Consider the following 15968-nt stretch of genomic DNA (forward strand, 5'->3'; position numbering starts at 1 on the left):
CTTTGTGTAGACAAATAGAATCCATTATTGCTCAGCCCCAAATGCTGAGGATCAAGTGGGTATTTATAGAACCTCCCATGTATGATTCACTCATTCGTGTAAAATAACTGTTCTCTAGTTAATGTTTTGCTTTTGTATTCATGCTAGACATTTTTTAATGTTTCATTTTTTCAGACTGCATTACATTATTTTAAATTAAAATATGATTAATAACCAATGAAACTTTTTTTTTTACATTATCCCTTAATATTGTAACTATAACATTCCTACAAAGTAATCAGTAAAGAACAAAAGCATGACTACTTTTTGGGGAGGGAGAGATGGTTAGAACATAACTTTCTTTTCTTTCCCACAAAATAAATTAAACCCATATTCTCAGATTAGCGTTCTTAAATTAAAATAGTATCTGGCGACAGTGCATTATCATTGTTGCCGTTGTTTAATGGAACATTGGTGTTCTGCCTAACATAGCAAAAAAATAAAACTACTGCTCTAAAATCTAATTTGTTTGGTTTATAAGCACTCTGTGGCTTCAAGTTTACAATAAATCTAGGTATAACTTACATGCAAATTGTAAAAGGCCTGATTTTTTTCAAAATTATAAGAGCACAAAATGCATATACAATTGTATGCCCCATTTGTATATGCAATTTTCATGACTGCATATACAAATGTGCAACTGGCCATTTGTGAGTTCAGATGTAATTGTATGCAATTTTTGAAAATCGGGCTCATAAGGTCTGTTCCTTTGTATTAAAATTAATGTTAAAAAGAAAAATAAACAGGATTTAAAAAGAAATGATCTTACATAATAGATTGCCAACTTGCTTTTTCATGGGATAGAAACTACAAATCAGTGTCTCTAAAAAGATGAAAACATTCAAAACAAACTAGTTATTTCCAAGAAAATGTTGAATACATAAAATTAAAACATTGGTGGCTAATATGTCTAGGCTTTCCTTTTCTTTCTCTATAGATTTCATTGAGCATCTTTTTATTTTGCACTTGAAACAATTTTTTCAGCAGGGTTGGCTAATGCTCCTCAAATTTTGGGGCGTTATCCAATTAATCAAACCAAACAGCAACTTCAAAATCACCACTGCCTTTCTGGCATTATGGGCTAAGTACTTGTATTGGAACAAACAAAGCTGATTTACCAGAAATGCACCTCTATACACAAAAAGGAAAGGAGGGTGTTTTCCTCTATTTTGTTATATCTGTGTGCTAATTTGCAAGTCTGCGAATGTGCTTCTGAAAGATCTTGGTTTCCACGCTCTCATGGTCAAGATTCTCATGTAGCTTGCTGACCTGAAATGTGTCTCTGATATGATCTTGACTTCACACTCTGGGCCAAAAGGATCTTTGACTGGGATACATCAGTAAGAAATGGACCATGTAATTAAACACTAAATTGTAATATAGGGTGGGAAAGAAACTGGGTCCCTTTCTCCACCAAGGAAGGAAAGGATTCACAACTTTCTGTATATCTGGGTATTTTCCCCATTAGTTTCAGGGAAAGAATGAGCCTGAGCTGTCCAAAGTCCGCGAGTAAAAGGTGGTGTTTTCTTTTTTTTTTTTCTTCACAGCTGCGTCGCATGCAGGAAATGATTGCACAGATGCAGGCCCAGATGAGGATGAAGCCTGGGGATGAGTGAGATGCTGAACATGTGGCTAACAAGGTACATTTTTTGTTTTGTTTTATGTAGCTATTATTCTCTTCATTAAAATCCTGTGCCATGCTTCATTGATTTGCTAGAAAGTGAAATCTTTGGTAACTTCCTCAAATTGACTTTAGTAAACACGGGGCTTTGTATTTGCCTTTACAAGGAGTCTGTTTCTACAACTCCTGGCACATTGTGGATGTTGTCAGAAACAAATTAATAACCAGCAAAGAGCTTCAGTTACCGAACTGAAGAGGAGGTGTAATGAACGGTTTGGGCTGATATAACTGATTTGCATACTGGTTGTCCAGCTACTATAATGCGCCATCCTGATAATCACTACAAAAGGTTTTTTTTCTCCTGCTGATAATAGCCCACCTTAACTGATTACTCTCGTTATAGTGGGTATGGCAACACCCATTTTTCATGTTCTCTCTATGTGTGTGTGTGTGTATATATATATATCTCTTCCTACTGTATTTTCTACTGCATGCATCCGATGAAGTGGGTTTTAGCCCACGAAAGCTTATGCTCAAATAAATTTGTTAGTCTCTAAGCTGCCACAAATACTCCTCATTCTTTTTGCTGATACAGACTAACATGGCTACCCCTCTGAAACCTGCCTCTATAGTTAGTCTAGATCATTTAACTTCCTGTTTTGGGCTATTATCTATAAGAAACTAAATTGCATACAGCCCTTTTTTCATTTTCACTGTAAAGAGTGAATGGTGTCTGTCAGATTGGTCCACTGAACTGAGTAAGTCATTTAGTGGAATCCAGTCACGTGAATTTTTCTGGGATCTCCCTCCTCTCAGACGGTGGTTTCTGATTCTGATAATATCGCCTCTGAAACTCCAGGGCTCCTTTCAACAGTCTGTATATATATTGTGCTGTCTTTGCCTTCAAATCAAAACTAAATCTTTTCAAGGTGTGTCAGTAAATGAAGAAAAGTATGTATATCAATGTGAGATTCACTTCTAGATTTGCTAAATATTATACGGAAACCACCCATTAATCACAGCAGAGAATACACAAATTATCCAGCAGCTCATTTTATCTGAGACACTTTGCTGCTTGCTCTAGAAGGCTAGTCTGTGAATTAGATTTACCTCTTGGCTGACATGATCTCTTCACCCGTTACATCTCTTCACTGCAATGCCTGCTGGTGTGCACAATAGCCAGTAGGGAGGCTTTTTCCCACCATACAGCAGTAGCATGAAGTGTTTCAGTCCTGTTCTCTTCAAACGATAAAACCTCAGAGGGCCATAGCTTGTTTCCAGCCCTCTGCTCTATTCTGGTTGCATATATCCGTCTTCAGCAGGAGTAGCTGATTTGGCTTCAGTTTGCCCTCCGTTCAGGTGTCTGTAGTTTCCTGTGGCATTTCCCCCGCTTGTCTCTCTCAAATATTATAATTGTTTGAAGTGTTGTAGCCATGTTGGTCCCAGGATATGAGAGAGAGACAAGGTAGGTGAAGTAATATCTTTTATTGGACCAGAAGTTGGTTCAATAAAAGATATTACCTCACCTACCTTGTCTCTCAAGTATTATAATGCAAGACTTTACTGAGGTAAGTCAAGATTGCAGACACTTACCAGTATGAGTGCATATTTCCTTTCAAGAATGTTACTGGCTGATACTTTAACATCACTTTCAGGAGTAAGTAGAGTTAATAACTGTGGTAACTTGCTTATATGGAAAAGTAAGTATAGCCATCATCCTGTATAAGCAGTCTGCTTAATAAACTGACAGTGTTTGCAAAGTGTTAAAGGAAAAAGTAGTGGACAAATCAAACTTGTTTATTGGATGTGTACTTTCTTGATGTCAGAGTCTACATATGGTATATTAGTCCCTGGGGCCAGCATTCAAAACTTGCAAGCGCTCAAGGGGAATCACTTTTTATTGTAAATCCCTGTGTTTTCTTCAGGATGCAGAAGGCATAGTTCTTATATTTTCTTAAATACAAGAATAAAAAATAGAAACACATGAGGAGCCTTGTTCCTGTTGTTTGATACTTCAGTTTAATGCTCCAGTTTTGATTTGCTGGAATGTAAAGCCTGAATAAAATGGATTATATTATCCCTTCTGACCTTGTGACAGCTGCCAACATTCCAGGCCTAAAATAAGGAGATTTTTGTTGCCTTTACTTGAACCTTCACTTTTCCTGTTTACATTTAAAAAAACCCAACAACCCTAGAACTTTTTAAAGTTAAGCCTCGAAAAGGAGTAAACTTGTCCACTGGGCCCCTATTAAAGAAGACAAAGTTCTACTGGTATATACACCATGTTCCCTGATGAAAGCCATATTAAAAAAAAAAAAAGGTAAATTAAAAAAAAAAATCAAACTCAGGTCTTTTTCACCCTGTCACAATTCCAAATTCCCAGCAAATGGATAAGCCTTCACAACTGAGACCAGACTGACCGTGTCTCCTCACCTCTATAGTAAAATACATAGTCCCAGAATTGAAAGACCAAACACTAAGGACATTTCTTGTGGTTGACCATACTGTGTACACAGTAGCAATGACTCACTATTAGTCTTCTGCATACATAGACAGTAGCTGGTAACTTTATGGGGTTTTTTAAATGCTGTAGTTTGAATCAAAGGTGGTTCTGAGGTCCTGGGAAATTAATGGTAGCCCTTTTTTTGGTATGTCCAAACCCTTTGATTTTTTATTTTTTTAAATGAGACAGCTATTTTCATAGGAAATATTTTGAAAGTACTACTACTCACCTTGCCAAAGAACCCAATCCTTGTTGATAATTGCAGATTACATATTTACACAGTCACCTATAGAAATCACTATATAAAATCACACTCAGAATCTAGCAAAATTCTTTCCTAATTGTTGCCTGCAAAGCACACTTGAACACTGTGTGCACACAAGAATATCCAAACATTTTACTTTGATCCCAGTGCTCAGACACTGGCCCAGCTATGAAATTCAGTAGCTGAGAGCTGGCAGAATGCAATACTCTGAACACTGGTTGTCTAATAACGGGACTAAGTTCTCTCTGGTTCAGAAATCCCATATCCAGCTCTGCCGTAAGTAGCTTTTTAAAAATTGGAGCAGGGTTTATCCCAGGTCAAGTTTGCAACCATGGACACATGGGCAAACAAAGGTCTGGATATGATAGTATGTGTCTGGGTACAAAGTGTTTTTGTGGGTGCTTTGCATTACTCACTGAAATACAGCCTCCCCTAAGTATCTGAATTACTCACAGACCAAAGGACTAATGCTGTGAACTCTCATATCTCTCATCATTTTCATTTTGATGCAGAATAAAAACCTGAGAACTAGACCATTTCAGTTTCCTCCTATAAATGTCATCCCAGCAATACCTGTAAAATAGATTAGTTGTAGGAAAGGATAGTTTCTAATGAAATATTTGTATAAACATGCTAAATCTATCCTAAAATATTTGAAAACCACATGTAGGCTGGAAATACTGGGATTGAACACATTTTGAGAAATGGATTTGGCTGAGAAATGCTGTGGCTGTGAGGTGCATGTTATCTATAGGTCTCACCATTTCTTAAGCCTCTGTCTAGACAGGGGACTTGTCAAAACCAGATCAGCAGTCATACCATGTTCTGAATAGAATTTTGACGATTCCTCAGTTTTTCCCTTCAAGATGCTCATACTATTCTTCCATATGGAACAGATCCTCAGCTAGTGTAAATTGTCATAGCTCTGTTGACTAAACCAGACCACTGACATGGGATCCTGTTGTCACTTTGGAGAGGGCACAAGAGCTTGGGCCCGTCCCTCTCCTCAGAGGTTGAACATTCATTTACTCCTCAGGAGTACTTGCACCAATAACTCCCAGAACGGCCCCCAGTGTACCTTTAAATGGAACAAAGCATATTCAAAATTGATAGAGAATAATTGAAAACAAAGGTGGAGCTTCAAAGCTGTGTAACTAGGTCTAAGGTTTCTTATCAGTTGAACAGAATTTCTTGTATTATAGGTGAAGATCTTGCATCCTGAGCTTAGCCACGTGTTTTTCTTTGGTTTTGCTGAGGTAATGAATCTCTACAAAGCCAGGCTTTATTGCAGAGGTCGGGAGGGCACTTAACAAACACTAACTGGAAGACTTTTGAAAATATATGGAATGAAGGGGACACGGAATAGGTGGAGATTATAGACAGGAAGGAATGAACTGTGTAGAGCCTTGAAAGAGGATGGGTAGATCAAGTTTGATATGGAAGAGTGGAAATCTGTGAAGAGATTGGAAAGGAGGTGATGGTGGAGGAGACATAATCAGCAATGAAAGAGGAAGACGTTCTTGAAAGCAGTGATAACCAATACGTGCACATTTCATGATCTGTTCCAGATCTGTGGGAACTGTTGTTTTTTCTGCTCTCCTCTGATGATTAAAGGGTCTTAGAGAGAGCAGCCCACCAAATGTGCGTGGGCTGCTTTGTGCACATGCCGGGCTGCTGCCTTTTCACTCTCAGCTTTGCTGTTGCAGCTATAGTAAATGCCTTCTTGCAGGTTCAGGCGAAGTATGTGTATGTGAGCACCTTCCTACTCACAGAACTGTGCCTAAGTGGTGGTGACAGGCTAATGGATGAGTCCAGTGCAACTGGCCATGAACAAAACAGTTACCCTCATGAGTGTAGTCAAATATACAAAGTATATAAACTGGAAACGTATTTTCTCTTAATTTCTGTTACAGTTGGTGTTTGTATGTGAAGTACGTACAAAATTTTCAAGCAAAAATAATTTTCCTTCTAAAATACAGGAAAATATGGTGTCACTTTAAATACAAAAGCTGTCTTCATTCTTGTGTTTTGAGGATTTAAGCAAGAGATTTGGAGTGTGAGAATAATTAACCAAAAAACTAAACCAGACTTAGCTTTCTTTGGCAGGTTAGCAGGCACAATGTATGTATTTGCAAAGTTTCTTCTAACCTGTTAGATTAGAAGGTATACTATCAGAGTTAGTGCCAGGCTCTAAATCTGCCTTTCTCAGATGAATAACTTGTACAAGATGATGAGGTTTTTTTTTAGCTGAAAATGATTGCGGGTAGGTGGTGGAATTTTTTTCTCCTTAAAGCAGAGAACTCAGCTCTCTGTCTGTTTTCCCCCTTCTCATTCCTGCAGATCTGGATTGCCATTATCTTTCACTACATTGTCCTGGATAGCTTCAGGGTGGTGTTGGGACAAAGGCAGTATAAAATAAATATAGAGAGATGGAAATATATTCAGTAAGACCGACATCTTGTTCCTATAACATCTGTAGAAAATGTTGAAAAGTTTTTAACGTAGCTGGCCATTTCCATGATTGCATAGAGAGTTGTTAACAAAGTTGCATGTTTTGTGTTTACACTGTTCATGTTCCTGACAAGCGTAATACAAAAGAAAGGAAGTAAGTAGCTAGTTCCTAATGGATAACATGATGATTAAAAAAAAAAAAAAAAGCTCTGTACTGTCATAGCAACCAGCCTTATAAAGTGGTATTGTCAGATGCCAAATTGATGTGATGAGAAATGTCATCTGAGGAAGAATGTAGCATGCTGTAGTTTTTGGCAGATGAAATGTGAACCTCAGGGAATGTAAAGCTTAGGCAAATTTTTAGTTTTTGGAACAACCACCTGGCACAGCTTGTGGATGTGTTTTTTAGCTAGAATAGATAGGCTGCACCATTCTCCCATTTCTTTGGCTTTTCTAGATTCTGAGTGTCAAGTCAGTCTGTCAGCACCACAGCTTCTGTTCAGCGTGTTGCACTTTTTCTTGCAGAGGGGAGGCTGCAGCTTAAAACTTTCATTCTCCCCTTACCAGTGAGAGAAAAGCTGTCACTCTGAAACACTGAACTCTATGCTGGTGTTCATATTAGTCTCTAAGGTGCCACAAGTACTCGCTTTCCTTAGAGGCACTGTAGATGGTGGATGGACCTTGCCGCTAGCTTGCATAGAAAGGTCTTGTCAGTGATCTTAAAAACTTTAGCCAAGGGTATGGAGGCTGGTGTGCTTTCACTAGTTTATAATGCGCAGTAACTCACGGTGTTCAAATGAGACAGTGTGATCAAGTGATTAGAGCGGGGTTGGGGTAGGGGACTTCTGTCATTGCCTTACTCTGACGTTGGGCAAATCATTTACTCTCTCTGCCTTATTTTACCCACTGTGTTTACCTGGCCAAGGCTGTTAAGGCTAGTGTTTGTAAAATGGTAAACTTCTTGTATGAAAAGGCAGTCTATGCATGGAAAGTGCTATAATTCTTGAAATAGTGCTCTGTTCAGCCAAAATATGAATAGTGCCCCATAGCCCCTTATCCATCCAGAATGCCCTGGATTGATAGATTGTCTCTTGAATGTTGTTAGGAATATAGTCTAAGCACCACTTATCCTTTTTATTCTAATCCTGGTTCTTCCACAGTCTCCTTTATGGTATGTCAACCCAGCAAAGAAAAACCTGCAGCTGGCCTGTGCCAGCCTGCTTGGGGATGTTTTATTGCAGTGTAGACTTCTGGGACCTCCAGAGTGCGAGAGTCTGGTTCAGCCCAAGCCCAGAAATCTACACAGCAATAAAACAGCCCCACAGGCCAAGATCTGCAAGCCCAAGTTGGTTGGCACGGGCCAGCCATGGTCTTTTTTTGCTGTGTAGACATGCCCTTAGTGGCCTTGAGTGAATCACTTAGCTTCTGTCAGTTTTCCCCTGGGAGTAATGCAACACCTTGTAAAGGTGGTGGTTTTCAAAGCACTGTATATAAAAATTATTCTTCACTAAGTGCTAAGAAAGTCATTTTTGACTGGTGTCTTTCCTCTTGTTCTGTAGAACTTTATTTGGCTTTTAATCCACTCCTTCTGTATGCTGAGTTCCCAGGAATTCAGTGCTTCTTCAGGGCCTGCTTCTGTGGGGAATTCTGCAACAGCAAAGGGCATTCTACAGTTCCCTACGCTATATTGTGTACCAGGAGTTATACGACTCCAAGATCCCTCGCTCTTCAAAATTCCATTCCTGTCAAATCTTATCTGTCAGTGCTGTTATGGCTAAACAGTAGGGGTAGAAATGGAAAAACACAGTACGTGACAACTCTAAATGTTATCTGTCTAATGTAGTGTTTCATTTGTATTTTTTAAAAAGTAGAGGATTCAGTTAACCATTTGGAAAACTTCTGTAGGCTGACCGAAAAAGTTTCATACTGGTTGGTGGTATAAAACAAAATGCCTAAGACACAACTCTGCAAGACAGGAGGTTTTGAAGTGCTGGACTTATTTCTTTGAGTGAAAATAAGCTCAGCATGATGAGTGAAATGTCTGGAATGATGATGAAAAATGATGGGATAAATTCCCAACAGTGCAGATGCATTCCTATGTAATCATTTCATATGACACACCCTGTACCTAAGCATCAGCTGTTCTGTCAGTTAACACATAAATGAAAGTTGGCTTGGTTCGCTAAGTGATCCCACAGCAGAAAGACTATCCATTGTATCAGATAATTTTTGTGTGTTACAAAGGCAGATTATTTTATCTTAAACATTGGGTTGTGTTTTTCATTAGTTCCTTTTGAGAAATCTTGACAGATTTTGTGTATGTGCATGATATTATAAATTTGAATTAAAATAACTAGGGCTGTCAAGCGATTGGGGAAAAAAAATCGTGATCAATTGCACTGCTAAACAATAATAGAATACCATTTATTTAAATATTTTGGATGTTTTCTACATTTTCAGATATATTGATTTTCAGTTATAACACAGAATGCAAAGTGTACAGTGCTTACTTTATATTTATTTTTGATTACAAGTATTTGCACTGTAAAAAAACAAAAGTAATAGTATTTTTCAATTAATCTAATACAAGTACTGTAGTGCAATCTCTTTATCATGAAAGTTGAACTTACAAATGTAGAATTATGTAAAAAACAACAACCTGCATTCAGAAATAAAACAATGTAAAACTTTAGAGCCTACAAGTCCACTCAATCCTATTTCTTGTTGAGCCAGTCGCTTAGACAAACAAGTTTTTTTGCATTTGCAGGATTCTGCCTCCCGCTTCTTGTTTACAATGTCACCTGAAAGTGAGAACAGGTGTTCACATGGTACTATTTTAGCCGACGTTGCAAGATATTTACATGCCAGATGCGCTAAAGATTCATATGTCCCTTCATGCTTCAGCCACCATTCCAGAGGACAGCTGATGATGGGTTCTGCTCGATAACAGTCCAAAGCAGTGCGGACCAACGCATGTTTGTTTTCATCGTCTGAGTCAAATGCCACCAGCAGAAGGTTGATTTTCTTTTTTTGGTGGTTCGGGTTCTGTAGTTTCTGCATTGGAGTGTTGCTCTTTTAAGACTTCTGAAAGCATGCTCCACACCTCGTCCCTCTCAGATTTTGGAAGGCACTTCAGATTCTTAAACCTTGGGTTGAGTGCTGTATCTGTCTTTAGAAATCTCAGATTGGTACCTTCTTTGCGCTTTGTCAAATCTGCAGTGAAAGTGTTCTTAAAATGAACAACATGTGCTCAGTCATCATCTGAGACTACTATAGCATGAAATATATGGCAGCATGTGAGTAAAATAGAGCCGGAGACCTACAATTCTCTCCCAAGGAGTTCAGCCACAAATTTAATTGACTCATTATTTTTTTAACAAGCGTCATCAGCCTGGAAGCATGCCCTCTGGAATGGGTAACTGAAGCATGAAGGTGCATACGAATGTTTGGCATATCTGTCATGTAGATACCTTGCAATGCTGGCTACAGAAGTCCCACGTGAATGTCTGTTCCCACTTTCTGATGACGTAAATAAGAAGTTGGCAGCATTATCTCCCGTAAATGTAAACAAACTTGTTTGTCTTAGCAGTTGGCTGAAAGAGAAGTAGAACTGAGTGGACCTGTAGGCACTAAAGTTTTGCATTGTTTTGTTTGAGTGCAGTCCTGTAACAAAAAAAAATCTAAATTTGTAAATTGCACTTTCACAATAAAGAGATTGCACTACAGTACTTGTATGAGATGAATTGAAAAATACTGTTTTTTATCATTTTTACAGTGCAAATATTTGTAATAAAAATAATATAAAGTGAGCAGTGTACACTTTATATTATGTGTTGTAATTGAAATCAATATATTTGAAAATGTAGAAAAACATCCAAAATATTTAATAAATTCATTAACAGTGCGATTAAAACTGCGATTAATCGTGATTAATGTTTTTGAGTTAATCATGTGAGTTAACTGCGATTAATCAACAGCCCTAAAAAAACCCCTTATGACAATTATTAAGCTGTATCTAAATTGCGTGTTTTGAAATGTTAAGAGTTCCTAATAGCTGTCTGCAATACTCCCATTTAACAGGAATGATGTTAGGAGCATCGGGAAATACATTATTTGTATTTTTGTAACTTTCAGTGCCCTCCATTGTGATCAGAGTTCCATTGTCCTAGTCACTGTATGTACACCTAGAAAGAGCCCTCTAAAAGGAGTAGTCACATTCTTTCCTAAGTCAGGCAAGGGGAATGGTGCCTCCTGTTGACCCTATTTACTGCCTCTGAAATAAGAGGCTCAACTATCCTGTGATGAAACATTGTAAGCATCTTCCAGTATTACTTTTTCCTCCAGTAGACGGCGCTGCTTTTAATACAGCTGGTTAAATACATGGGGTGTGGCAGGATAGAGAGAGGACAATTACTACTTCAATTCCATGAGTATCAAGCAAGCCTATGGTGTAATTTGTGAAAGCCTGTCAAGTTTTTAAAATGACAACTAGGAGTTAGAGCAAAATTGTGGGTTGTTAAATGCTTTTAACTAGTTTTTTGTTAAATAAAACAAAAATCTTTTTTGGATTGTAGTTCCAGAGCTCATTGCTCTCCATACGTGACTTCAATGGGTAAACCAGCTATAAGCAAATGAACTGAAAAAACAAAAGAATTTCAAAGCTATCTGAACCGGCTTCGTAACTTGACGTACACCTGGCAAATGAAATTTTAAAAGGAGAAGGAAAAAAATGCTGCTGATCAACAGAAGGGAAGATGAAATGAAACTAATTTGAAGCAGAGAAGTCAACTATAAGAGTGTCTGAAATAACAGGAACGTCTCTAAAAATATTTGTGGGGGGGGGAGGAAGGAGGAGAGGAGCAGGAATGAGTCAAAACTGGCTAGTAAAATGCCAAGTATGGAAGAAAGTACTTTTTCAGAATTGCAGCAAAGTTTTCCTAATACAGTGCATCCTAATACGAGTCACTGTATGATTAAATTTGAATTCACAAGCTTTGCAAAAAAAGATGCATCTGTCTGTACCACTGCGAATGGCTCAATGATACGAATGCTGTATTTATACCATAAAATGTATGGCATTTGAAGAAAAGCCAGTTTGGGTGTTGAGAGGAAAGGGCTTTGATTATAAAAGCACACTTCTCACCTTTAGGAGTAAAAAGGGGGAAAAAAACTCCGCAAAAAACAGAAACTTGAACTGTATCTGGGGAAGAATGCCGTCTTAGCTGTCACACCCTCTGGTTGTCCCTGAACGGAATTGTGGGCGGAAATTCTTGATGAACCACATACTAGCTCCTTACTTTGCCATCAGTGAAATATTTCAGGTGAGGCTGCTCCCAATCCTGATACAGCGCAAGGACCGAGCCTGCCCCAGAAACACCCAGGACCCTGCCTCTCCATGTGGGCAGGCAGGCTCAGCAAGGCGGGATCCAGGTGTGGGTTGAGAGGGTTCTGTGCGGGGCAGTCTAGGTGCGAGGGGGATCTGAATGCTCAGTGGATTGTTGCGGGGGGTTCTGGGTGCAATGGTAATGGGACTCTTCGGGGGTCCAGGTGAAGGTGGTTGAGGTTCAGCGGGGGTGGGGTCTTGGTATGGGGGGAATAGAGCTGGCAGGGAAGTCTGAGTATAGGGTGCTCAGTGGGGGCTCCAGATGCTGGGAGAGTGGGGCTCAGTTGGGTGGGGATCCAGGTGCAGCTGGTTGGGGCTCAGTGGGGTGGGAATCCGGGTGTGGGTGGCTCGTCGTGGTGGTCCAGGTGAAGTGGGAGTGGGGCTCATTGGGGGGAGGGGTTCCGAGTGTGTGTGGGGGTGAGTCTCAGCGGGAGGTTATGAGTATGAGGGGGACTGAATCTACGGGGGTTGGGCGGATGGGGGAGCAGCTCCTTATACAAGGATCCCTCCCCCTGCAGCTGAGGAGCAATGGGTGCAGGAAGCAGGGGTGGGGTGGGGGGTGAGGGGGTGGAGTTTGCAGAGCTTCCTGCAGCTGGGGGAGAAATCTGGGGGTGGGTCTGACCTGGCCCTGGATGCGGTGCAGGGAAAGAGGAAGTCCCGTCATCCCCAGCCGGGACTAGCAGCTGAGCCTAGCTCAGGGTAGGAGCCACCAGCCGGGTCTTCCAAGTCCCACCGTGATTTACCTCTCTGCTGGTTGCTCTGTGGACCCAGAACATACTGCTGGGGCGGGGGTCGCATGACTCTTGTGACTTCCTTTTGCTTCCCTGTCAGAAAGTTATTTTTCTGCGGGGAAGCAAAGAAAATTTGGAGGGGACATAAATTCTGTGCATGTGCAGTGTTGCAGAATTCTCCCAGGAGTAAATGGATTAACTACCAAAAAAGATAAGCAGTTCTTTGCTGAATTCCCAAATGCCTTCTGCCTAAAGTGGCCTCTACACTCGAGAAGCATTTAGTCAGTGTCCCACTGTGGTGCTAGGAGGCATTGTGTTGCTGGGTGTGTGCTGTATTTCAGATCAAACTTAAAACCTGGTAATTACAAATTCCATGGAACTTTTATGAAAAATTTAGGGGTGTTAACTTGTGTATGGTGGCTAAATTCCAGTCATGGAATGGTAAGGTAATCAGAACATAAGTGTCTGTATGGGTGTGCACTAGAGGTTACCAAGCAATCTTCTAGCTAAAATTTGCTAGGAAGCTTTGTTTTAATGGCATAACACTGGAAAAATATAGGTTTCAGAGTAGCAGCCATGTTAGTCTGTATTCGCAAAAAGAAAAGGAGTACTTGTGGCACCTTAGAGACTAAATAAATTTTAGTCTCTAAGGTGCCACAAGTACTCCTTTTCTTTTTGGAAAAATATAGTGTAACTATATTTAAGTAATGATATGAACTTGTGTTGCAGATACAGGTATACAAGTTATCTGTGAGCTATTGGATCAAATTCAGGGAAATATGGGTGACACTATTACTTTTAATAAGTATAGCAAAACTAGGAAGATAAATTCATAAAAGTGAGGATATAGTGGATCCCAAGAAGAAAATGTTTTTTCTCCCTGGGAGAAAGAAGGAAACGCTAGTTAAGGGAATTCATATCAAGAGAGCATGGTGATTTCTGACTCTCTCTAAATAAGGCTTGTACTTGTAAAATGAACAATGAAAATTAGGTTGTTATAAATATTAGCAATTTTAGTGCACATAATTGTGCAAAATAAACAGATCTATTTTTTTATTTGAAACTCCAGCTTTTTTCCTGAATTTGCAATCCCAAAGGCTTTTGGGATTGTTGATGGACACATTTCTCTTGCACCTGCCAGACAGCTGTGCAGCTGCAGAAGTTTACAAATTTATTTCCTAGTTGGAACAGAAATGTAGCATAATAGCCTGTGTTTACAGTCAGCTGCCCTTGGACTCAGACTTATTTAGAGCTTCAGTGATGGCTTGCTTATTCTGTTTGGTTGTTTTTTATTATGTGAAATGAATTTAATATATTAGATGATTGGCATGCTGCACAAAATCTGCATTGTGAGAACCACAAGGAGCATAGGACCTTGCCTAAATCGGCTTTGTTAAAGCTTTTTTCCTACAGTGTAATCGTCACTGGGAATCCTAATCTGGATAAATGAAGTTATACCATATTCTGTGTGTTTTTACTTGAGATGGTAACTTCAGTGTTTCCTAGAATTTCCTTATTATATGCTCAGATAAGTGATAAGAGAAAACAAACTTATATCTTGCTATGGACCAGCGGCCTGCTGAATCTGAGTGCTTCAGTTTTTGAGTGTCCAGCTTGAGAGATCTTTTAAAGGAGCCTGATTTTCAGAAAGTGCTGAGCATCCACCCTCTGAAAATCAGGCCCTTTAAATGTATTACGTGTTGGGTCATCCAAAACTGAAGGCACCCAAAATCACTAGTTATTTTTGAAATTGTAGGTCAGTATCTCTTGATTTAACTGTGAGTGCCTCTGGACGAATTCTCAGAACAATCTAGCCATTTTCTTGCTAAGCTTAGGCAGTATTATAAGAGACAGCTTTGATAACACAAAGCTCATTTCTGATTAGCCTTAATTAGATGGAATCATTGCATTTATTTTCCTTGATAGAAATAAAATTGTACATTTCTGCTTAACAGACTGATTGGCCTTCAGGATGAGACAAGCTTCTTACATTCAGCACTAATCAGCTGAGCCACACCATGGCCTTTGCCTTCTCTCAGACTGAAGAGAATATGGGCATGTGAGAAAATACATGTAACAACTAAAAATAGTCTCCTTCCTCTGCTCTTATTAGAGATTTGAATCCATTAAACATTTGGGGCCAAACTCACCCCAGGACATGATACCCACTGACTTCAGTGAGTTACTCTTGTTCACTCCAGTGCTGACTTAGGTCCGTGTTGCGTGGAAACATAAGGGTTTTGTTCCCAGGGTCTATGTTTATCAATGATTTGGATAATGGCATAGAGAGTACACTTATAAAGTTTGTGGACGATACCAAGCTGGGAGGGGTTGCAAGTGCTTTGGAGGATAGGATTAAAATTCAAAATGATCGGGACAAACTGGAGAAATGCTCTGAAGTAAACAGAATGAAATTCAATAAGGACAAATGTGAAGTACTCCATTTAGGAAGGAGCAATCAGTTGCACACATACAAAACGGGAAATGACTGCCTAGGAAGGAGTATTGTGGAAAGGGATCTGGGGGGTCATAGTGGATCACAAGCCAAATATGGGTCAACAGTGTAATGCTGTTGCAAAAAAAAGCGAACATCATTCTGGGATGTGTTAGCAGGAGTGTTGTAAGCAAATCACAAGAAGTAATTCTTCTGCTCTACTCTGTGCTGATTAGGCCTCAACTGGAGTATTGTGTCCAAGTTCTGCGTGCCAAATTTCAGGAAGGATGTAGACAAATTGGAGAGAGTCCAGAAAAGAGCAACAAAAATGATCAGAGGTCTAGAAAACATGACCTATGAGGGAAGGTTGAAAACATTGGATTTGTTTAGTCTGGAAAAGAAAAGACTGAGGGGGACATAAGTTTTCAAGGATGTAAAAGGTTTGTTACAAGCAGGAGGGAGAAGATTGTTTTTCTTAACCTCTGAGGATCGGACAAGAAGCAACAGGCTTAAATTGCAGCAAGGGAGGTTTAGGTTGGAC

General features: G+C 39.5%; 1 protein-coding gene across 1 annotated transcript in view; it reads left to right on the forward strand.

Moving 5' to 3' along the window:
* LOC144275430 (septin-2) overlaps positions 1 to 15968 on the forward strand; it is a 61133-nt gene that overhangs the window by 43968 nt on the left and 1197 nt on the right. Inside the window, exon 12 of the mRNA XM_077834619.1 lies at positions 1587 to 1679. Coding sequence (XP_077690745.1) covers positions 1587 to 1655 — 69 coding nt within the window. The 3' untranslated portion in view covers positions 1656 to 1679. The remainder of the gene's footprint in view (positions 1 to 1586; positions 1680 to 15968) is intronic.

Source organism: Eretmochelys imbricata, chromosome 15, assembly GCF_965152235.1.
Source record: "Eretmochelys imbricata isolate rEreImb1 chromosome 15, rEreImb1.hap1, whole genome shotgun sequence".
Lineage (NCBI taxonomy): Eukaryota > Metazoa > Chordata > Testudines > Cheloniidae > Eretmochelys > Eretmochelys imbricata.